The 25140-nt window shown below is 37.1% G+C and overlaps 1 protein-coding gene across 1 annotated transcript in view; it reads left to right on the top strand.

Moving 5' to 3' along the window:
- TANC2 (tetratricopeptide repeat, ankyrin repeat and coiled-coil containing 2) overlaps nt 1-25140 on the top strand; it is a 513617-nt gene that overhangs the window by 274281 nt on the left and 214196 nt on the right. The window contains exon 6 of the mRNA XM_065422604.1: nt 18619-18729. Within this exon, the coding sequence (XP_065278676.1) occupies nt 18619-18729 (111 nt within the window). The remainder of the gene's footprint in view (nt 1-18618; nt 18730-25140) is intronic.

Below are 25140 nucleotides of genomic sequence, written 5' to 3'. Positions count from 1 at the left end.
AAACTTACATCGGTATAACTACGTCACTCAGGGTGTGAAAAATCCTCACCTCTGAGCCACGCAGCTATATCAGCCCCCCCCCACACACACACACTGTAGACAGCTCTATGTCAAGGGGAGAGCTTCTCCTGTCGACATAGCTACTGCCTTTTGGGGAGGTGGATTAACTTCACCGATGGGAGAAGCTCTCCCATTGGAGTAGTAGCATCTTCACTGAAGCGCTACAGCAGCACATCTGCACCGGTGCAGCTGTGCCACTGGAGCATTATAAGTGTGGACTGTCCTCAGATTCCTGCAAGACTATGGTTGTACGATTACAGTTGTTTATTATTTATTTGTGTTACTGTAGCACCTGGGAGCTCTTGTCGTGGGCCAAGCCCCCATTGTACTAGGTGCTGTACAAACACATAACAAAAAGATAGTCCTTGTCCAAAATACTTAGTCTAATACCCGAGAGAACAGACGGACACAGACAGATGGGGTAGTACAAGGAAACAATGAGCCAGTATTGGTCAGCATGTTAGGCCGTGATCTCAGCACACATGAAGCCATGATAGCACCCTACATTCCTTGCCTTCTAAATTAGCCTCACCCTGCGTTGCTAGAGATAGGATAAAATAATCCTGGTAGGGGAGCGGAAAAACAGTGGCTCAATCTTTTTCTGGTTTATACAGTTGTATCTGTGATTCAAATATTATTAACAATCAAATCTCAGTGTAAGTCACAAGTGGAGAGATATGCACTGCAGAAATGTAAAAAAAAAAAAAAAAAAGGAAAACTCAGGAACATTAGGCTTATTTTTAGCAGAAGTTTTATTGCACTTATTGATTTCTTTTACGGAAACAGATTTATTTAATATTTCTACTTCCTCTTCATTGAGTTCAGGTAACTTAAGCTGCTTTAAAAATTCTGAAAGATTACTAAATTCTGGCTTGCCCAAGGTATGTCGTTTTTTGTAAGGAGAAATAATGTATTTTTTAAAAGGAGGTAGAGTCTCCAGCTTTACCAGAATTGCTATTCATAGTAGCAGTTGTTGTTGAGGGGTTTTTTAAGCAACCAAGTCAAAGCACAGTAAGTTTTGGTGCTCATCGCCTAAAAATATTGCGACATGGTGCAACTGCCATTCTCTCTCATAAGTTTCTAAGGAAGCTATATGTCCCCAGATTTGGGAAATTTAACTTAGGCAACCCTTCTTGGGGGAACTTTGTGGGATTCAACTTGTGTTTCTTAAAGCGAAAATAAAGTTGCTTTAATTTTTGCCTTATATTGTTATAATGAATCGAAAATTAAATTAACTTGCTCCAGAAACCTGCTTTTATTGGTGCCATGTAAAAAGTATGGGTTACTATCCGGTGTCTCATTATTAATTAAAAAACTCCGCAATGATACTTTAAATCTAATCTTGGCTGACTTTCTTTTGCAAATTATGTCTCTCTGAAAACCTTAGACAAAGCATTATTTAATAAGAATTGTAACTTTATGGTGCCAATCCTGCAGTGAGCTCCGTGTGTGGACATGTGCAAAGAAAGCCCCATTGAAACTGCCTGCATGGAACTTATTGCAGACTCAGGGTCTAAATGAGCATGATTGGATAAAGAAATTGGACCAACGTCTAGTAACTGTAAGGAGTTGTTATAAAGGTTTTATCAGTAAAATTTAAAGAGTTGGAGAATAAGTAGAATGAGGGATGAAAAAGTATCTTTCTTTTTGTTTTGTTTGTTTGTTTGTTTTAAGTGACACCCAAGAGTCAGCCAAATTAAGCTCATTTATATGTTTGTTTATGTTTTAGACCAGGAAGCATATTGGTTTTGGTTTGTATGTCTTGTCTTATGTAGCTTGAGAATACAATTGAAATCACCCACAATAAGCAGATCAAGTCCTGTGAGCAAAAAGAAATATTATTAAAAATGTTATTGAAGAAAGCACAAAAATATTAATATCAAGCATGGGCTTTCACAGTTGTAATGTCCACCCCATCTATTTGTCCTGAGATCAGTAAGAACCTGCCATCTTTAACAATAAAACAAAGGTAGAAATGAAAACATTACAGATAAATATACAACCAACTGGCTGTTAGTAAAGCATAAATCAAATTCTAAAACACTAATAATTTAATTAATAATTACATATAATAAAATATAATACAAAATGGAATATAATTTTTAAGTTATATAGGATATTTTTTAAAAGCTAAACTGGTAAGCATAACATAATGGGGCAAATTCCTAACATAATCCCATTATCAATTCCCAACTATCATAAAATCAAAGACTTTTTTTCTTACTTTATCAAATCAAAAAACTAAGGAGTACGCTCTTATGTTAACATTTAAGAAGGGGCAATGAACCCAATTCTACAGTTGAATATAACAAATACAGAAATGAACTTCGCTTCCAGAATTTTTCAGAATATTTTTGAGTGAGCTTTGGAAAGGGAAGGTTGGAGCTGCGATTGTGGTACGCTTCAAGAAATTCCTCAAGATCCTGTGGGATATTAGAGAAGCAACATTTTCCTTCAGAAAGAAAGATGAACTTTTCTAGGTAACAGATGGCTGAATAAATATTCCTTTTGGCAAGGGGATCTTCAACTCTATCTTCTGAGAGTTTCCACGTAGAGATCAGGGTAGAAGAAAATGTGGTTGCTTTGGTTTTCCATTTATTGATGCGTCTCAAAATAAATGTTTTATTTTGGTGTCTTGGTTTAACAGTTTGATGATTAAGGCTTGCTCAGATTTGTTCTCTTTAGACTCGTGTCTCAGAGTATGATGGGCTGGTTCAATTTCAAACAATGGTGTATTAGTAGGTTTACTTAAATTTAATTGGGGGGAGGGATAGCTCAGTGGTTTGAGCATTGGCCTGCTAAACCCAGGGTTGTAAGTTCAATCCTTGAGGGGGCCACTTAGGGATCTGGGGCAAAAATCAGTACTTGGTCCTGCTAGTGAAGGCAGGGGGCTGGACTCGATGACCTTTCAGGGTCCCTTCCAGTTCTAGGAGATAGGATATCTCCATTAATTTTTTTTTAATTAAGGTGGCCAAGGCACCCTGCTTCTCTTTTTTAGAATAAATGTCATTTAAAGTATGTCCTAATCTTCCATGCAGGTTTCTGGTCATTTTCAGTGTCCATGCAGTATTTGTAACTCCTTGAACTGCTGAAAAAAGGGCTTTTTGGATAGTGGGAAATGGAGCTGGAGCAAGATGCCTCCTGCTCAGCACTCACATCATGTGACATCTCCCTCTCATCCAATTCAAATGAAGTAATGCCAGTGAAATTGTGGGGGGAAAGGAAGTGGAAGTGTTCCCCACCTCAGCACTGGCCTCTGGTGTTAGGAGGGTGCTCTTCCATTTTAAGAGAGTTTTGCATAAAATTTGATGGTACAATATACCCTGTGTGACACAGGTCCTCATTCAGCAGAGCCTATAGTATGTGCCAACTCTGAAGCTTTAAAAGCAATCTGACAAGGGCACAAATGTCTGAAAAATATCAACCAGTGAATTACTTATTTTCAAAATTAAACAGCTGAAAAGATACTTTTTATTTACGTCTTTTCTCTCTTCCCGCCTTCTGTCCTCTCCACACACAATTCCTTGTGGGATGAAACCAAATGTGAGAAATGTCTGCCAAAACAGGTGATTGTTGAAAAGTTTTATAAGAAACTGAAAACATTTTATAATGGAATGGTCTTGGAAATCTCTACTACTGTGACTTCTTATTGTGAAGAATTTTCACCATACATACCTATTGGCAGTCAAGAGTTAAAAGAAACACAGTAATTTTGAAGGGAAGATCAAAGCAGCATATCTTCACCTGCATGCATTTATTTTAATTAGCTTCACCTCCCAAAATCTTTTCCATCAAGCAGGTATACTGGAAGCGTTCTGGCAGCTCACATTAAAAATGAACTTGTGTGCAGAGAAACCAGGAGTTTTTCCTGGAGCCCTTGTTAGAGAACCTTTCTTCTCAAAGTTTTGCCAGAGTAATCTTGACAACAGCTGTTCATGCTGGGATTCCCAATCTGGTATAATCTATATTAAAGGCAGTTATCATGACCACGAGGAGGATCGGTTTTCTGCCTGTTGTTTCCGGTAGTAGTAATTATGCATCAAACTTGTCATTTAATTTGCTATAATTAACTGTAAATAGCGTTATAGTCATAAGCAAAGTTGGAATTGAGCTATTATTCCTATTGGAAGTACAGGAAGATACAGATTCGTTTTTTTAGGAAGAGTACCTTTTCTTCCTGAACACACATTTAATGTAAATAATTTTTGAGAAAGGTTGAAATAATCATTATTAAACACTTTTTACACATGTTCTGTATAGGTTTTGCTGTACTTAGTTAACTTTTTTCATGTTTAGTTAGCTGTTCTTATTCATATAAACCTCTTCAGCTTGGCTGAGTGATTTTCTGCTTTGGAAATTAATTAGTACTGCCTGTTTATACAGGAAGAGATCTTGATCGGTTTGTTTATGTTTTGAAGGAGATTGTAATCATGTCTCTAAGTGGGATGATTATAATTTGATTTAATAAAATGCTTTTCTAGGAGACACATTGTTTTTTCTTTTCTCTGTCATTCAACATCTTTATATAACATGTCACTGTTGTGGCTTATCATTATATTTTGTGCCGCCCTCTTCAGTGTTTTGTAGGGATTTCTTAGAGGTGCAGTGGTTGAAGGGAGTGAGTTACAGCCAGAGACACACAAATAATATTATAGTTCTTTGTGTATTGAACTAGTAAGGTACTAGAATGAGCAACGTTGGAAGTATTAATTTCTTCTGTAGTATTGATATCTGTACCTTAAGGCATATCATTTTGGTTAAGGTCAAAATGATATGCAAAGATTTTGTTTTGTCAGGATTGAGAATGTGATGACATTGTGATACCAGTGTTATGAAAGGAGACAGGTTCACTTAATAAATCTTTAGGTCCCCATTGACATTTTGAATTTACAAACATAACTGAAGAAAGCTTTCACGTTCATTAGTAACAATCCATTGCCGTTGCACAAGATATTCTTTCTTTAAAAAGAAGCATTGACATGGCTCTTTGTTATAATAGGTGCTCTAATAAAAAAAATCCTAGTATTCTAGTATTTATTAATATTTATTTACCTTTACAAATATTTTTGTCCATTTTAATTTTGGTTTTAATCTCATGCAAAAATATCCTTTCTATAAATATTTCACATATTAGTGCCATGGAAGACACAACCATGTGTTCTATATTCTAGTATTTATATAGCTCTGGGTTCAGCAGAGCCAAGACTCGTTTGGGACTGAGAGGACTGAAGGCTATAGCCATAGCTTTAGTGGGTGTGGTCCAACTACTTTGAAACTGATAGTTATTTGTTTCAGGACTTCTGTGGATCAATAACGCTGCAGCACTTAAAACATTTTACCATCAGGGAGACTTCAATAAAGGCTGCTCTCAGCAGCATTATATAGTCATTGGGCAGCTTCCAGCACATGAATGAGCCTCTAGCAGGGCTAGTTCCATTGTTAACTTAAAGATGGGGAATATATGATGTGCAAAAAGCCAACGCAGAATTGCCACTGTTGCTATCTTTAAAAAGTGGATTTACCAGGTTTCCCTTTTAAATTCGTACTCTGGCTTTTCCCATTTCAGTCTAATCATTAGCAGTTTTGCAGTACAGCTCAAGCACATCTGAGAGATTTATGTAAAAAAGTTAGTGGGAAATTCAAAACAGATTGCTATTGAGGGCTATATCCAGCATTTACAGTGGTATTATTTCACTCTGATGGGAAATAACAATACCTTTACATCATTCAGAAAGATACAGATTTTATGTTCCAGTTCTCCCTTTTGTGACTGTGGAAGGGCCAAAACTCAGTGGAAATTCAGCAGTTCTTTTATACAGGATGCAGCCAGAAAGTGGACAGACCACTCAAGGGCACTTTGAGCTAAGCTTCCTTGGGGGCTGTTAATGGGGTTAGTAGGTCAGGGGAATTCAAGTGTGTGGCCAATGGTTATATGAACTGTGTGCATCTGTGTAATGGATTTCTAGAATGGCTCGTGTCTTTTTTTGCCGTTAGGTTGGATATGAGGATTCCAACACTCCTGCTAACTCATATATTCAGGCTTTGTGAGGGGGAATGGAAATGCTCCTATTCTGTTGTTTTTTAATTCCAATGGAAACAAAAAAACATTTTTAAGCAGACTTGATCTCCTGAAACCTAAATATTGTGGCATTCTTCTGGTCAGGGGAGCATCTAAGTGAAATTGACTAGCAACTGACTGCATATGAAGATGAAGCATAATAGTTTATTTTAATTTCCAGTCTGAAATAAATAGATAATTGATGCAAAGAGACAGACTGTCAAATATCCCAAATTATCTATTTTATCAATACGTTCTTTATAGCCTGGAAATAAATTCAGGTTTCAGAGTGGTAGCTGTGTTAGTCTGTATCAGCTAAAAGAACAGGAGTACTTGTGGCACCTTAGAGACTAACAAATTTATTTGGGCATAAGCTTTCGTGGGCTAAAACCCACACGATAGCTTATGCCCAAATAAATGTGTTAGTCTCTAAGGTGCCACAAGTACTCCTCATTCTTTTTAAAATAAATTCAGTATTTCTTCCAGCTTTTTCCCTTGTCTTCAGATGCATTTTTGTCTCTCTCTATGGGTATGTATGTATATACACATACATACCAAATGCATAGAATAAGTTCATATCAATGGGAAGCAATGACACCGAACACCTTGCATAAAACGCCATAAGAAGGTAATTTAGCTTTAATTCTCCTTTTAACCAAAACTAAACATTTAGTTAGAGAGCTAAAACTGAATTTCTGAGATGGAAGTCTTTCACTAATCCGTTAGATTGTCCTTTTATAACTGCCTTTCTTTTAATCTGAAGAAAACTTTCCTAATTAAACACTAGCTCAGTCATAAACTGCATGACAGAGAAATAATGACATAAATAGAAAATGCAGTGGAATTAGTGAGCTGCACAGATATTAAGTACCTCATGTTAAGCCACAGTAAATGCTACTAATAGGACAGAGAGAAAATGTGATAGCTCTAAAAGAATAGATAATTTCTTATGTTTTTGTTCAAATTTTATTTTATATTAGATTGTAATCCTGGAATTAAGCACTAACAAATAAAATTGATCCTAATATTCAGTCCACAAAAATAAAGGATGAACCCTCAGTAGCTCTTCAATTTCTAAATGTTTTCTATGCCTGATTGGAATGTGTTGATAGCACAGCAGTGAAAATGAATGGGTAGCTGTCGCAGACCATACCATACCATTCATTCCATCCTTGTCTTTGTGATTCAGTGAGCAGATCTTCAGAAATAACTAACATGCTTAAAGAACAGTGATCCCCAGTCTATGCCTTAGAAAAATACTATAAATTTGGGCTGACAGGTTCTAATCCTCAGATGGGTTTTCGTTTGCAATACCGTGGATCTTTATGTTCTTAAAGAGTTCTTGCAATTACACTGCCTTATTTTTTGCAAGTTCTAAAATATTTCCCCTACTGTTTGTTTTATAGTATTTTATTAAATGTGTATACATAAATTTTAACCAAAATTTTAAGATTAAGAATACAGACAATTTCTAATTCACACCCAGCTAACACATTAGGTGATAAAGTTACTCGTTCCTCCTTCAACATAGAGATGCATATCTAGTTTGGGGCGGGAATTGTGTGCACCTCCTGCTAATCAACCCTTTGGACACCATTGATAGCAGTCAGTGCATCACTTTTCTCCTTGAAATTCTTGCTAATGGAAAGGTATCTCTGTATGGATCATGCCAATGGGAGAGAGACCAAAGGATTACCGGTAAATTGTTAGGAGACAGTTCTGGAATAAAGACACTAGCATTTGTCCTCTTTGGAATGTATTCTCCACGCTCACAAATATATTTAGACTAAAGTAAACATTAAAGATCCATTCTAAGCTAATCCACAATGACACATTCATAATTGTTATAAACACTGGGCATCACTTGCCCTAGTGACCGATTTAAAGTTCTGTACTGACAGTGTCCTTGAGGATATAAAGGAGAATCAGAGTATTACAACTGAGAATCAGAAAGACCGGCTCTTTGCCCCACTGAAAAGCAAACATCCATTGCAGAAATTATTATTATAAATTAATCGTGCCAATTAAACTTTTTGAATATTTATGTTACTAAGCAGTTTGCATTGTGTTATTAGTTCCTATCATTGGATGAATCTTCTAGTCCTTACTCATGCAAAATTCCCATCAAAGTCACATGGGAGTTCTGTTTGCAGCGGTGCAAGAATTTCCAGTTTTGGTCCGTTGACTTCAACAGGACATCAGTGGGAGTTAAGTCTTAGTAAGGACTGAAGGATTGGGGATGTAGTACTTATAATATGTGTTTCTGGGTAATTTTTTAACCTATCTTAATATAACTTCCTACATTTGGAGTATCATTCTGCTGCAATAGAAGTCAATAGGACGTTTGCAATTGTCTAACTTTCTGGGAATAGGGTTGGACCTTAAAGAGTACACACAAACAGGGCTTACGATAGAAATTCAGAAGGAGTAGCAACTGAAAATGCCTTTCGGCCTTACTAACCCCAATTCTGGCTCTTTTGACTCTAGAATATTTATTGTAATTGATGCATTTCTCTGAATAAGATCTGTATTTGCAATTCCAAAAAGAGACCCGTATTATTTATTGACCTCTTGACTTATAGTCTGCCACATTGCTGTAATTGGTTACTGCAAACATCTGTTTTCTAGGCCAAAATTTACACAATTATAAGGAATGTACTAGTATGGATGAAAAATTACTGCCTGTTCAAAAAATTGTGAGGGCTGTGTAAATAGGAAAAGCTGTTTTAATGTTTATAGTTTTGCACAGTTAATGCTTATGGAGAAACAGCCCATTTCATATGGAAAGGCAAAAAGTCAGATGTAAAGGATACTTATGAACAATTAAGGGAGAATAATGGCAAATGCACAATGCATTTTTATTGCTGTTTTATTTTGTCAACTTTATTCTGTACACTGAATCCTTATCCTATTGCTTTTACCATAAGAAAGTTCACCACACTTGTGACAGGCAGCATGTACAGCACATATTCAGACTCTGAGGTGCAGGAAGTCTTTACTAGGAAGGAATCTATATCACCTTTCACAATTCAGACAAATTATTATAATAAGAGGAAAAGGTGAAACAAATCCCTGAATCTGTGTTCTGTTTGTTGGTATTTTGGTTTTGTTTTATTTTTCAGCAAAGAATGAGTGCCTAAATGAGATCTGGTAAGAATAACCTTGTGCACCGATGACGTAGGAGAGTTTAACATTTTTAAGCAAACCCCCTATTTTAGTATGATCAGATTGGTATGAAATTTTTTATTTTATTTTACATTTTAGGATCCTCAGAAACCAAAGAAGTGATCATTCTGTTCCTCTAACTGCAGTTATTTCTAGAGATTGTGTTAACTTTAAAAGAAATGGTTGGGTTTTGAGTCACATTATTTGAGAACTACTTGTTTAATGATAGTGGGAATCCTTAAGACTCACATCATGTTTTTAGGTGGGGAAAACCACTGTGTGAAATTCAAATATGTTAGCTGAATTTTGGGTCAAGTAAGAATTGATTATGTTGATAATTGATCATCTAGAGGTTCCTCTGATCCTGGAAAGAGGATGCATGAGCCTATTGAACTAATTCTTCACTTAATTGTGCCTGTTTTCATTGGTATGTTGATTGATTGCAGGCAGCAGAAATTAGTCTAGAGAATGTCAGGAGATGTGATTAATCTTGTCAACCAACTGCAATTTGAGAGAATAAGGTCAGATGGATTCATACAAATAAACCCCAAACTGAAACAGTAGCTCAGTTTAGTGTACACTCATTGTGGGTCCACCAAAGTCACTCAGTGTATATGGGAACTGATCTGTTGGATGGTAGTACAAGGCCACAGGTGATATAATTTCTAAAAAAAGCAAAGTGACAACCTCTATTAAATTGTTATTTAGAGACCATAGAAAACTTTGATAGATGAATGTCTGATAAAACAATATTTTAAAACAGCTATTTTTTAAAATCATGTGACATTAGACAATACATACTTTGGCTTGTCTTCAATATAGGGATATCTTTTCTTTCTCTCTCTGTGTTGCTGTTGATACCTGGGTATACAAGTGCTGTTTCCTCTCCAGACTCAGCAGAGACAATTTTGTTCTTTACTATAGTTTCGACCAGTTTGCCTGGTACTGAAGTCAGGCTTACTGGCCTGTAATTGCAGGGGTCACCTCTGGAGCCCTTCTTAAAAATCGGCGTCACATTAGCTATCCTCCAGTCATTTGGTACAGAAACTGATTTAAATGATAGGTTACAGATGACAATTAGTAGTCCTGCAATTTCACTTTTGAGTTCCTTCAGAACTCTTGGGTGAATACCCTCTGGTCCTGGTGACTTATTAGTGTTTAGTTTATCAATTTGTTCCAAAACCTCCTTTAATGACACCTCAATCGGGGACAGTTCCTCAGATTTGTCACCTAAAAAGAATGGCTCAGGTTTGGGAATGTTCCTCACATCCTCAACCGTGAAGACAGATGCAAATAATTCATTTAGTTTCTCCGCAATGGCCTTATTGTCCTTGAGTGCTCCTTTAGCATCTTGATTGTCCAGTGGCCCCACTGGTTGTTTAGTAGGATTCCTGCTTCTAATGTACTTCAAAAAAAATTGCTTTACTTTTGGAGTCTTTGGCTAGCTGTTCTTCAAATTCTTTTTTGGCCTTCCTAATTCTATTTTTACACTTCATTTGCCAGAGTTTAGCAGCTCAGCCACATGGACAGAGCAATCCATGGGGTTTAATAAAATTCCATTCGTTCAACTTAAACTGCATTGAACTTCACTATTTGTGAAGTGGATTGCAGTGTTATCCCTGTGAATTTCTGTTGCCTAAAACGTTAGGCGTGGCAAAGTTGAGCATTGCAGCACCTAAGTCTCCTTGCGAGTCTGGGCCTTTATGCCTGGTTTCGGGTTCATTGTGGTCCCCAGCCTCCCACAAGTCAAGTGAGTCTGGTATGGAATATTCAGCATGAAAAAGGGTCTCACTGCTGATCCAAACCAGCTCCCATTGAAGTCAATAGGAGTTTTGCCATTGACTTCAGTGTGAGCCACCTTGAATTAAGGAGTTCAGGGGGGGAAGTATCAAATTCTACATTGCCAGTAGCTTCCATTGGTATAACAAATAAAAATTAATTACCATCACTTATATATATGTGGCCTAGGTACCATATTGATAGGGAGATCATAAATGACAAACAAATATTTTCATTCTTATGTTCAGATCCTCAGTGTCCTTCTGTTTTCCAATTTTTCTTTGCAAAGTGTCCCTGATTTCACCATCTTAAAGAATTGTTTCCCATTGTATTTTATTTGCAGTTTTGTCTGATACAGGCTGCCGTGTCACTGTTTAGTCCATACGTTTTTTAAACATAAATATTGATTCATTTAATAGGTATGTTGCTGGTCTTAGTAAAGAAGAATTAAAAACAAGAAAGAGAATAAAGGGATGGTTTTACAGATGTTAATAATATGTATTCAGTTCAATAATGCAAACTATATGGCATTTATAAGAATGGCAAAAAAACAGAACCATTAGCCAGGGAACACCCCTGCCTCCTCAGAAATTTAATTTTTCATAAATCTGCCCCCCCAAGTTACTTTTTTTTTTTATGTTAACGAGTGCTGTGCCATGATCAGATCATTCTAAAGATGTAGGGCCACAAAATGAATCTGAACAGATCTGCTTTGATAGCTAAACTTGGACTTACACGTCCTCTGATGTCAATAAAGATGAGCCTTGGCGCAATTGTTTAGTGTATTTAACTAATTTAACAAACAAATCATATGATTTCAAATTAAAACACAAGAGCAGAAATCTTTCTTTGATGTATAATTGCAGTGGAACAACCCATTGTTATGGAAATAATTTCAAAGTGTGAGGCACCATCTATTGAAACATCAGAGAGCTAGAAATGCTAAGACATATTAAACATGTTATTTCACTGAATACCTTTTGTAAGCTGATGGCTGCTCCCATTAAAGTTATTGGCAAAAACTTCCATTCATTTCTGGGGAAGCAAGAGCTGGCCATAAGAGACCCACTCAAAAATTTAGATTACAGCTTATTGAACAGTGGTTAGTAATAAACTAAGTATAGAAGAGGAACATTGTGGGAAAAGATTCTTTGAAGTATCCAAACAAAATCCTTTAAGTTGTTAAAAATGTTTTGTATCATAGGGGTAGCCGTGTTAGTCTGGATCTGTAAAAAGCGACAGAGTCCTGTGGCACCTTATAGACTAACAGAAGTATTGGAGCATAAGCTTTCTTGGGTAAATACTAGTGGGTGAATACCCACTTCGTCAGACGCATGTGTCTGACGAAGTGGGTATTCCCTCACAAAAGCTTATGCACCAATACTTCTGTTAGTCTGTAAGGTGCCACAGGACTCTTTGTTGCTTTTTTAAAATGTTTTTATTTCCAAGTTAGTACTAAAGGAAATGAGAGTTTTAGGTCTTCAAATCCAATTCTTCTCTTTCATGTAGATCTTCCAATTTGGATACACGTGTACTGGGAAAATGTTAAGCTTGGCAAAGCTATTGTCTGGACTGTTAAAGCGTTTAGAGACAAGTTGTTTCAAGAGGGCACTAAGTTTGTATTTCCTTTTCTTCACACTGAAAATTTTATATGAAGCCCCTTTCCTCATAGTGCTTAATTTAAACACTGGATTTTCACCAACTAAAGGTGCGTAATATAACTCTTGATTTATTCAGCTCCTTAATAGTAATAACAGAATTGTGAATCTGAAACTACTTCATTGCTGTTTGTTTGTACAAAAGGTGTTTTATCTGTATTGATACCAGAAACAGTCCTAGAATTATTTCTGCTTTCCTGCTATTCCTGATAGAGTTAATGGGATAATCCCAGAGATTCTGAACCAAAAATTAAAACATGCCTTATAAGGCCCTGTAAATGTATAAGAAAGTGGGATATTTCACCTTTGTAATGTCGGAATTAAATCACTGTATCACTCTGATTCCTGACCAAAGGTGTCAAAAGCTGGCAGTAATTAACATGTGGCACAAATGATTGTGATAGGCAGCAAGTAATACTATCAATAGACATGATTTAAAAACAACATTCAGTGTTTGATAGAGTAGTTATGCAGAGTACATCTTTCAAATAAACAAATTATATTGTTTTAATAGAGGTTAAGTAATGATAAGGTTCGCTGAAAACCCCAGCAGAAGTCTAGGGATTACTGTTTTCTTGTTGTCTTTAACACATGGTTCTTTCGTAGATTTTTTTTTTTTTTAAACAGTATTTTTGTGGTTTGGTTCAGCTGGTCAAACATCAAAACCGCATGGAGTTCATTTAAGGATATTGACATACTTCTGCTATGACTTTATATATAGCAATATTGTAGATGAGTCTCAAAAGTTAATATTTATGGCGGTACATAAAAACTAACAATACAGACAAAACAAACAAAACCCAGTAACAGCTACTACTACTAGTTTGTAGGTTTTTGCTTAGGACTGGTTACTTACTCATTTTAGTAGGTGTCACAGGCTGTAATTGATAACCGGTTTTAAAATGAAATTTTCGGGAACTGTCATATAAACACTGGCTGCACTGTATCCACTGTAATAACTGGCTCTTAAAAGAATTAATTTTGTGTTTGATTGCTCACATTTGCAGCTGTGTTAGGATTGTTCTCTGGTTTGTTAGTGCTACAATGGTAGGAATTTACAATAGCAAATGCTTCCTTCTCTTTGTGACCAAATTGTTCTTTTGTTGTGTTCTGCTTTCCTTACTGGGTTTAATTTAATCTGGAATATTTGTATGCTTTCTAAAGCAATTATGAATATGTACGTCAGGCTTTTATTGACGCTTTTTAAGCAGAAGTGCTCAGTTCAGATTTCACTGAAGATTTGATGATCTCTTTAAGTATTTGAAATCTTTTATTTTTACCATTTGTACACATTTTATTTCTTAATCTAAAATCATAGGCAGGCATCAAAGAATTGCTTGTAATTATATGATATATAACCTTTCAGCAATTTTATGTGGTCACTGACATAAAAAGTGTTACATTTTATCCATACTATATTAAAAATATAGACTAAACAATAGATATTATTTTAATTGGTGATATTGCATTTTTCTTTTGCCCGACATATTACAATACACACCAATAACAGATATCAAATCATAAATCAAATCATAAATATAATATGGATGGAAAAGAAGAGAAATCAATATCATAAGGGTATAAAATTAGTTACGAAAGGAAAGCAGTAGAGCAAAAGAGGAAGACGTAGATTGAACACTATGTGACTGTTTTAGAGAAAAGAATCCCTTGTAATGTTCCTGAGAGCTGAATTAATTTAGCAAGGCTTTTCTAGACTAGGACATATCTTTCAGAAGTGATTTTTCAAACTTGGTTAAGTAATTGAAAGTTACTAAAGAAATCTCTTTACAGTTGGCTACTTCATTTTGGGCAGTGGTTTTTAAAACATCTATCAGTGTCTTTACAGCTGTAGCTATATCTGCATAAAGGGCACTAACTTTTCCAATAAAGGATGCAAACACATCTCTGTTAAGTTGTACATGAAGCAACATACTTGTGACCAAAGCCTCAACTTAACAGATGTAGAAACTACACTATGAATAATAGAGAGGCACTTAGGCCATGGCACAGTAACTAGGGTTCAGAACAGGTACTTGATCAAACTCTTCTGTCCCGGTTCAAGTTATGTTGTCTGAATGTCAGAGAAAATTCTACCGCAATCCCTCTGGGGATACCTTGCTCAAGTTTGGTCTGTTAAGGTATTTTATATTTTTGTAGTGAAAGAGAACAGTTCAGATAGTCTCCCATCTGTGACAACCTTTCATCCTCCGAGGTCCCCTCCTTTTCCCTTTTCTTTTCCTCTGTTCACTGTAAAGAAGAGCGAGTTCTGCACACTGAGGGATAGGCAGGGATGAGCAGTTACATGTGGTTTTACAATCAAGAAAGTTACAAGATGTTTAGCTGAAGAAATTGAATTTAAAATGGCTGCAGGACTTTCATATTTATCTGGCTGACTATGGCTGCCCTGTTCATACATGGTACAGTCTCTCTGTCTCAAAATTATATTTGATGTGGACATTATACAATAGTTATGATTAATATTTTCTTCCCTACAAAAAGTGAATCACAGAGACCAGCTGACTCTGTGGAACTGGGAATGGGGTACAAAGCCTTTCATTTCTTGTCACTGAATCAAACCCAATCCAGGGATAGCTCAGTGGTTTGGGCATTGGCCTGCTAAACCCAGGGTTGTGAGCTCAAGCCTTGAGGGGGCCATTTAGGGATCTGGGGCAAAAATCTGTCTGGAGATTGGGCCTGCTTTGAGCAGGGGGTTGGACTAGGTGACCTGCTGAGGTCCCTTCTAACCCTGATCTTCTATGATCTGACAGCACTTCATGTTCTCAGTCTATTTTCTGACTGAGATTCATATCAGTAAAATCAGCATTGAATGGGCCATAGAGACAGTATTACTCTCTGGCCTCCATTAGTAGTATCTCCAGGACAAGGTTGAGGTACAGTGACAGAGTGTTCCTGAGTTGGGAGGGGGAGAAGCCATGCAGTGCTGCTGTACGCCTTTTTTTGCAGATGAATGGAGGACTTCAGGCTGCCTTGTTTTCAGTCCAGCACTTTTCACCAAGTTCATTTAAATATAAGCAGGAGAGAGGTAGTCATTATGATGATTCACTTTTAGCCCTTTGTTGGCTTAACAAGATTTGATTTATATTTATTCCATGGTATGCACGCCCCTCCTGTTAGCAATGTAGGGAGTTGTATTCAGTGAAATAAAGATATGACATCAAGAAAAGGACATAATACAAACAGTTTTATATGATGTATGGAACATATTTTAAAATGTACTTCCTTGGGCCCTGATTCAAGAAAGCATCCCTGTTCATGACACCACTTAAATACATGCTTCAATCCCATTGAAGTCAATGGGGCATAATCCTATGCATAAGTGTTGTTCAGAACGGGAATGGATTAATACATGTACTTATATGTTTTCCTGAATTGGCCCTAAATGAGGAAGCGGGGAAGATGAAAAGTTGACAAGCAACAGAGTGTCAGAGTTGTGGAAAAGGGCAAAATTTTAAAAAAAAACATTTTTAAATGCATGTCATGATCATCACACACTTTACATGTGCATCTGTTTTTGTGGAATTTATATAAGACTGAACTCTAAATAAATATATTAATAAAAGAAAGTGACCTCTGAGATATAGAAAGCAGATGTAAAGAGGGTAAGGGACACACAATGAATGATGGAGAAGAATGCATTTGATTTGTGTATTTTACTTCCGCTCCCCACAAATGTACAAAAATTAAATCAGTGATTCCATCTTGTGGTCCTTATGACACAAAGTAACATTGCTGTACTGCAATAACTCCTTTTGATTTAGTGTCATGTAAATGTAGCTTTATATAACTCCCGGCTCTAAAATTCCAGAAACTATTATGAAGAGAAAGACAAGCTATTACCTCTTTATAAGCAGTATTAAAATCCTTCCAGTGTTTACTTAAACAGTGTCAAAATGATGCTTGTATTCTTTATTTCATGTAAGGGTGTGTTGTATGCCATACAAAGTCTTAATAAATAGGAAGAATAATGTTACTGGACTCTCCTCAGTGGGATGAAACCTAAATTTCAGTACATGCCTTTGTGAAAGTACAATTACAGCTGCAATATTAGTAAAATGATCTGTGTGGGATGATTATCTGGGTTGGTTCTAAATGTTACAATAGTATTCTCCTTATAGTTACCTGTTTTCATCAAAATCTCCTCTTCTATCACCATATCAGAATTCTGGGAACATTTTTTGTGTTGCTGGCTGTTTTCTCAAACTCTCAGCTAACTGATGGAATTTTTATCATTTCCATACTAATAACTTGGAATTTTAAACTTATCATATTGCATGGTGTGGGCTGTGTTGCACAGCATACCCTAGGAGCCCAGAGTGACTGTAGTACATATACTCAGTATCACCTAATGTGTGGTTGTATTCAGAAAAGTGACAGTATAGCAATGGCACCTTCTTAGTCATCAGCTCAACTCCCCTGGAACACATTCTGTTCTCAGTTACACCTGGGTAAATTCGGAGTAATTGTACTCAAGTCATTGGAGTTGCTCAGCATTTATAGCAATGTAACAGAGAGCAGAATTTGGTCCCCTGCATGTATTCTGTCTCATAGCTCTCTTAGCTTTTGTGATTAATGTAATTTTTTCCTCTTTTTATTTTTGTTAGTACTGTAGAAACAATGCAGTTAGAGAAAGTGAGCTGGATTGTAATCATTCTTTTGCATCAGCAGAACCATTAACTAATTTCCAATCACGCAGCAAGTCAGTTAACCCTGCAGTTACATGTATTAGCAACAGTTGGATTCATAGTTGCAATTAAGGGTATTATTTGACCTGTAGAACCTTTATTACAGGTGATAGTACATAAGAAGGAAAGAACCCAACTTGACTTTCAATTCCCATATTTAAAACTTGCAGGATTGGCAGGTATAAAATAATCTTTTTAATTGTAAATTGAGGATATTTGAGTTGCCGAGATTAAACCTGGTGACCCATGATATTATTTTTAAAGTAACTTTTCAGATTACACTCGGACTTCAGTGGATATGTGAGAGTTCCATTCAGTTGTAATTTTCATAACAATTCCACTTCGAATATTGTATAACTTTATCCAATCTTTTCTGCATATATTAACTATTTTCCTAGATTTGTTTCTAATGGCTGGCAAGATTTTTTGTTTAAAATCTCAGCATTGAAAGTGTTTTTATAAATTGTATTTCATTACACACAAACATCCTAAAGCCTAATGCCTTTCACATTGCTCACAGCTCAAATTTGTTGCTAAAATCACATTGCTGTAGAAGTCAATGTTTCCTTACTATATCAGCTCGGGCAATATCTGAGCCAAATTTTTTTTTTTTTTTTTTTTTTTTTAACTCTCTTGGGCCTCCTGGGCTTGCAAGGCTAAGCGAGGTGATCAATTTCCTTCTTAAGCTGTGTAGTCAGATAACTCATATTTAATACTGAATTTTCTAGAGCAGAAGATACTGAGTGCCACTGATAATTTGAAGTTGAAGTTTCTGTTCAAAGGAAGCATTTTAATTATCTAACCATTCTTATTCAAAATACCTTAAAACTTAGCAAGCTCTGTTTTCCTCTCTATGATCTTAGCCTTTCTGTAGTTGTTGAATCCAGGTTCATTTGTTCCTCATAAAAGATTAATTTTAGAGAGGGGAGGGAAAAAAAGACAGTGTTTAGACAACCAAGAACTGTGCTTCAGTGCTTGCACGCTTTAAAGTAAGACTTTGCAGTTTGTTGTAGCTTTTGAATAAGCCCATCTCCTTTGTGAAGAATGCAGATCATTTTTTTTCTGGCACACAAAAAAAAGGGTAACTTAATATGAGTCTGACACAGTGTGTCATTTAGTTAAGTGCTTCCATCTGTTGCCTGCTGTTTCCCTTACTCTTGACCTCTCTTTCTTTCTTCCCCCTCCTTCTCCTTAGCCCCCCTGAGGAAGGCAAAGTTTGTTGAGAGCCCTCGAATCCCAGAGTCTGAGCTTGGCTCACCAACGCTCACTTCAGCACAGAAACTGGACGTTGATGCATACTGCCCTGGTAAGCATGCATGCAAAGCCTCTAGGACGGGCCCTTCCAGCACAGCACAGTTTCATATGCATTGTGCCCCCTTTTTCTAAATGATTGGTTGGCCCTTCCCCCAACCTAGTTTTATGGACTTACCCACTTGGCTGGGTGGCAGTCTCTAATTGATATCTGTACTTTATTTGTCACTTGTGGTTGTGTGTTCATGCGACACATTCCCCCCTAAAATATGAAGAAGTTACTACAGAGTTGATTTTAAGTGAATAAAAGCTGATCAAACAGCCATACTCTCTTAACGCTGATTTTTATTACTGACATATCTTCAGAAATACTGGAATAAAACACATACTTCTGGTGTATTCCATCATTAAATCATTTCATACATAAGCATACATTCTTGTATATTTGCTATTAAGCACATCACATTTATTTCAGAGGTAGCCATTAATTTATGTACCCTGCAGAATTTAGGAACTTTAAAAGCGTATGCATCTTGTTAGAGGCCTCTGTCATAATCTGGTTAAAAACATAGTTGGAACTGAAGTATTTTATTTCCCTGAGTTAACCTTATATTTTTCTGACTTTTTGATCGGTTCATTTGGTAAATATTTTCAAGCATTGATAGGCTACATACAGATGTGTGAATTCCATTACATCTTTATATAGCTGTATCTTGCTGAGGACTCAGTATCATTTCCCAGATTCTTCTGAACTTGTACTAGTTGCTTGGCAACCTCATTAAGGTTGAGAAGATAGTTTATGGAGCTGTGTCAAAGATGTTACAGTTACAGTCGGCTGCAGATCAGGGCTTAAAGGAGCAGGAAATGTTCGTTTTCAGATCTTTGCTGAATTCTGCAATTTTCTCTTCTGGATGATCAGGTAGTGTATAAGCTACAGGATCACGTGATCAACATATTCCTGTGACAGAGTAAAATGGTAACAATTGCTTCCAAATAGTATGTGACCACGTGGAATCTTGCCTTAAGAATCATGTCCAGTACTTGAGTCAGTGTCAAAGTACAATATCACTTTTGTCAGAGATGTGTTTAAAGAAAATGAATGATTTGGTGAAAAGCCATATATTGCACAGATATTAAGAGAGAACAGCTTTCTTTAATGCAATATGTTTGAAACAGAATAAAATTCTTATGGGAAAGTTGTTGATACTGGATCCCTATGCTCAGAGAATGCTTTCTTTGAGACCATATTTACTGTGAAAAGTGATCATTCTTTCTAAATGAATCAGTCAGTATTACAAACAGAATTTTACTGATATAACTTTTGCCCCTTCTGTGTAACTAAATATCTTCCTCTGTGATAATCACAATTGGAAAAAAATACTGTCATGGCTGTATTAATAAAGAACTGTAATTGATTGCATAACTTGCTTAAAAGGAATTAAGAACTACTCTCTCTCTCTCTCTCAAATTTAATATGACACAACTTTTGGAGGATGCAGACACTCACAGAGGCCTAGCAGGCGACAGTCAAGAAAGGCTGCTTTGACAGTGGAGTCTTGAATTTTGCCCTCTGTTCTGCTTCTATAGCTCATTGATAGTGTGGATGAACATGTTAAAAATGTGTGAGGATTCTCAGCACCTCAACAACCGTAAAGTGTACTTAACAAACAAAAAAAAAGGCATGCCTTTGTGGATGTCAGTGAGAAGCACTGGATAGGAGTAAAGACAGAGCAAGTAGATTATGGGAGGCCCAGAGGACTTTTTGTGTGTGTAGATCCACACGTCAAGATATCTGTCAGGGGGCGCCTGACCCCCTGCTGCCTGGTTGCACATTTGGCATCCAGCAGCTCTTTTAGTAGAACTGCAGTTTATTGGATCCCAGAGAATGCAGAGTCTGAATGGCTAGGCAGACTTGAAATGTGTAGTTATTTATGTTTATTTGCAATCAATATGAGAAGTTCTGCTGAATAGGAATAGAACAATCTATTGAGGAAGGACTTCTGAAACTGAGGCAGCCATTCGCACAGAAAAGGGCGTTTGTATAGTGTGCGATTTGCTGTTTTCTTCCTCTTTCCCCCCTCATGCCTTGGAACCTTAAAATGAGGTATGTACATGCAAGCAGTACTCCATGGGTATTTACTCTTTTCTTTTGTGGTAGAACTGGGTTATGCTTTAACTATCTGGATCCAGAGTTCCTGCTGTGAAAACAGTGGTAACCTGAAGGCTGGAGCTCTTGCTTTCTACTAATACATTTTAAGAAATCCTTAGTCCTCGGTGAGTTTCTGCTTGATAGCATACAACCCTTGCTTACACAGAGGTGTTGTAACTAGCCCACTTTATTAAATGTCTAATAAATACTGTTGGGGGCACTGAAAAGGCTTCTAAAGCATTTGACTGTAAACGTTCTGATTCTGTTCTGTCCCATGCTCTCGTGAAATTGTGTGCTGGGAGTGTGGGAATTCAGGGTGGAAAACCTCAAGTACAGACTGTTAGAAAATATCTGTTTTAAAGTAGATATTAGTTTGCAGTTAGGAACATAAAATGCACAGAACTTGGCATTGCCATCTAGGTATGCATATGTGATAACAGGGTGGGTTGGTATGTTTTATTTTGTCTGTTAGATTTATACAAAGTAAAAAGAGCACCAATTCCTTCATTATAGGTACCCGCTGATAGAACTTAAAATATCTAAAAGTCCTGTCACTATGACTTAACTTTGGTGATTCCATTCAGCCTGACTCTCAAACAGCAATTTACAGGCAAATTAAATATTGAAACACTTCCTCTTTTCTGCCACTAACCATCTCAAAATTCTCCACCTTCACAAATGCTGGGAGGAAAAGATGAGCTTTGGGCACAGGCCCTGAAGATCATAAAATGTGGACTACTTTAAATAGGGCTGAGAAACACCAGAAGTTGAAGTGTCCTCACAGAGAACACCATGCCAGCAGCTCACCCTCTCTTCTACTACAAGGGCCGCATGTCAAGCTTGGCAAGCGCAGAGTGGTTGTCCCACAGGTATGACGGTCAACAGGCATGTCGAGATGTAGAAATCAGAAACACCTTTTTAAATTTCACCTGAAAACCATTAAGCAACTAGTGCAGATCCTGGAAGATGTATAATAGACTCAGTGTATGATACTCCCATCTAAGAAACAGACACCTGAACCCTGCACCAGGTTCAGTTTCAGGTGGTTATAAGATGTTGCTGTACATCGAGCACATGATAGCGATGTAATCTTGAGCTGACAGAGGTATGGAAGACAGTCACAATATCTGCTGTTATAAGAAACAGTCACAGCCTCCTGATGGTGCATAAATGATAAAAAAATCATCCTGAATCTGGTTGTAACCTGATCTTCTAATTAGGTTCCATATACACCTCTACCCTGATATAACGCTGTTCTCGGGAGCCAAAAAATATTACCACATTATAGGTGAAACCGCGTTATATCGAACTTGCTTTGATCCACCGGAGTGCGCTGCTTTACCGCGTTATATCCTAATTCGTGTTATATCGGGTCGCGTTATATCGGGGTAGAGGTGTAGTTCAAACCTGTACAACAAGAGATGGACACACACCTCAAGTTAAGGGACAGATGTTATCCTCATGCCTTTGTCAACCAGGATCACCTCAGTTCTTGTGTGGACTGAGCTTCAACTAGCTAAACCTCATCCTGCCCCCATCTCAGGCAGACACTGGGTAGGGTTAGTGTTGGGTATTTTATTCCTCCTTATTAGTTCTGCCCCTCACAAAAGCACAGGAGGATCCTTGGACCTGTAAGTCAGTGTTCTGGGCCCTTTAAGGCAAGCTTATGGCTCAGTTCAACTCTGACTTTGTTGAAGCAGCAAGGCATTCTGGGGTTGCATTTCTGGGGAAGCTGAGATTAAAGGCTGTAGCAAGGAATACTGGGAAAGAAGGCAGTTAATCTCACTGTACTCATAACAGAGAGAGATCAGGAAGGGGGCAGGACCTTCATTGATTCTGGAAAAGGCTTGGCTGGGGTAGAGAGTCCAGGAGAAAAACCTTGGGAAGGAGTTGATGGCTGGAGAAAGAGCTTTCTAAAACTCATAAGAGGAAGGGTAAGGAGCTCTAGAGAGGTGGAAGTCTACACAAAGACAGACAGGGCTGGGAGCTGGTCACAGAGAGACCTGCCCCTGACATACAAGCATGAGAGGGGTTGGAGTGTACTCTGGGCAGCAGAAGTCCATAGGCAGTTTGAAGACTGTTCTGAGTCTTGCCCAACATCATATGGGACTTTTCTATCATGGTTCATATACACAAGAACACCAAATGAAGGTAGCCATGGCAACCTTAATTTTGGCATGTCCTCACTTTTGAGATCTGAACTTTGCAATCTGAATGCAGTTTAAACACAGGTTTTTGTATTAATATGACTAAACAGACCAAACTTGGTGTATCATCTCTAGGATGGTTAGAATATATAGAGAAAATGATTAATCCTAGCCTGAGTTATATGGGGTGGTACAGAAAGGTACATAAAAGAGAGAGATCAGTCCCCATAAGAATACAAGCAGTTTTTATGCACAAAATATTTTCAAAGGAATTTGAAATCATTTCTTTAATATTTGACCTGTTTAAACCCTCTTCTAAAATGCCTGTGTTTTCTGAAGGACTTTATCAAATACTGTCAAAACATAGGTATCCCTGAAGGGGTAAAGTTAAAGAAAAGAAGAAAAAACACGAGGATAAAGATACATTTGAGTAGGGGTAGCAATAATTTGTAATGTGATCTGTGACAGGTAATCTAATTAGTAATACACTTAAAGGCCGTTTAAAACAGTAAATAGTGATGAGAGGTGAACATTACCTACTCTGCGTGTAGAAATACTCATCTCCATTTGTGGTGCCTAGAGATGGAATTTTGCTCAGTGCTAAAATGTTTATTTTTAAATGTCAGGCACGTTTCAGCACATTACTAGGAGGTGGTTTCCTGAGTAACTGTTGTCCTGTGGTTTGCCTTTTGTGCTTGTATCATGCAGTATTTCTTTTGATATGTTGTATTATGGATCATTGTAGAATGTTACATTTTGGGGAGGACCAAGGGGGGGAGTAAGAGATTCCTGAGAGAAGGTATATTTCTGTTAGTAGGGGAGGAATTGGGCTATTGTAGCAAAAGTGTTCACTCTCTATTTAAATATTTTTATAATCTGAGCACTCTGTCCAATATGCTTACCAATATTCTGTCCAATATGCTTACCTGCACAATGAAGAATATGAATTAAATTCTTTAAGAAGGAGCAAACGAAGTTGACATTATAAGTGAGAGCAGAATTTGGTCCAGTTGTATAAAGTGTTATCACAATATTTCAAAATGATCCAATCAGAGATGACAATGAATAAGTTGTTTAGAATTTTTGGAAAGCAAATATTCCTCTGAGCTGTAGTGCCAGGTTTAATTTGGTAATTATGATAGTTATTAATTTCGAGCTAAATCTTGCTCTGTTTTGTTTGGGAGTGCATTTTTTGAAGAAAGAGGATTCGACATTACCTTCTTGCCAGTACCTCCATGGGCAGGATACACTTAGTGCTATCTTGAAGGAGTGTAACAAGTCCTCCACCCTCCCTGGACTCTGTTTGTATGCTGCACTCACCATTTGATAGATGGGTTTATGTGCTAATCTCAGTCAAAGCAGCAGTGAACTAGAAAGTGTTGTGCCTCAACCTTCCTAAGCCATCCTGTGTTGCACTGGCAGGATCACTAAGGGACCCAGAGCACAGCCAGCATTTCTCCTCTTCCCCACCTTGCATGGCCACAGCATGGAAGAGCAAGATGTTATTGTTAGGTCTCTGTTGTTCAACTGTGAATTATTTTGGTATTGACTTTGGCATTTGTGATTTAATATCTAATGATAGCCAATAGAATTTATTTATTTTGATTGTGTCTCCCTAATGCTGACATTTAGAAGTAGCTTTGTTTATATGATGTGTGATGTACTGTTCACTTTGTTCCACCTGGTGTTTTACTCTAAGGACTTTAGTCTCTAGATTACTTTTTGTTTTGAACTTTGCATCTAAAACATGCCCACATGTTATTTATAAATGCTCAGGAAACCTATTAGACGTGTCTGAGATGGATAGCGCTTTCAAGTAATTGCCTTTTGTGTTAGATCAGTGTTTTCAGTTGCATTTTGCATGATTTATTACCTAGTCATTGCATTTCAAAGGCTAACCATGTTATAGCATTATCTTTTAATTTGATTTAATTCTTCTTCAGAAATTTTGGGACACAAATCTTAAATGCTTGGTCAGTGGATGTTTTGCCTGCCTCACAGTAAGATCAAAGTCATCTGTTCCGATTAATAACTGAATTAGATATCCCAATGGGTATCTCTTCCATTAACAGTGAAAGGCAGTTCACCACCACAGTTTTGTTTATGTTTAACCTACTATTAGATACATTTTTCTTCTCTCTTTGATTTAAAGAAACATTAGGACTGAGAT

The sequence above is a fragment of the Emys orbicularis genome, chromosome 25 (genome assembly GCF_028017835.1).
Source record: "Emys orbicularis isolate rEmyOrb1 chromosome 25, rEmyOrb1.hap1, whole genome shotgun sequence".
Classification (NCBI taxonomy): Eukaryota; Metazoa; Chordata; order Testudines; family Emydidae; genus Emys; species Emys orbicularis.
This window is presented reverse-complemented; position numbering and strand designations above follow the sequence as displayed.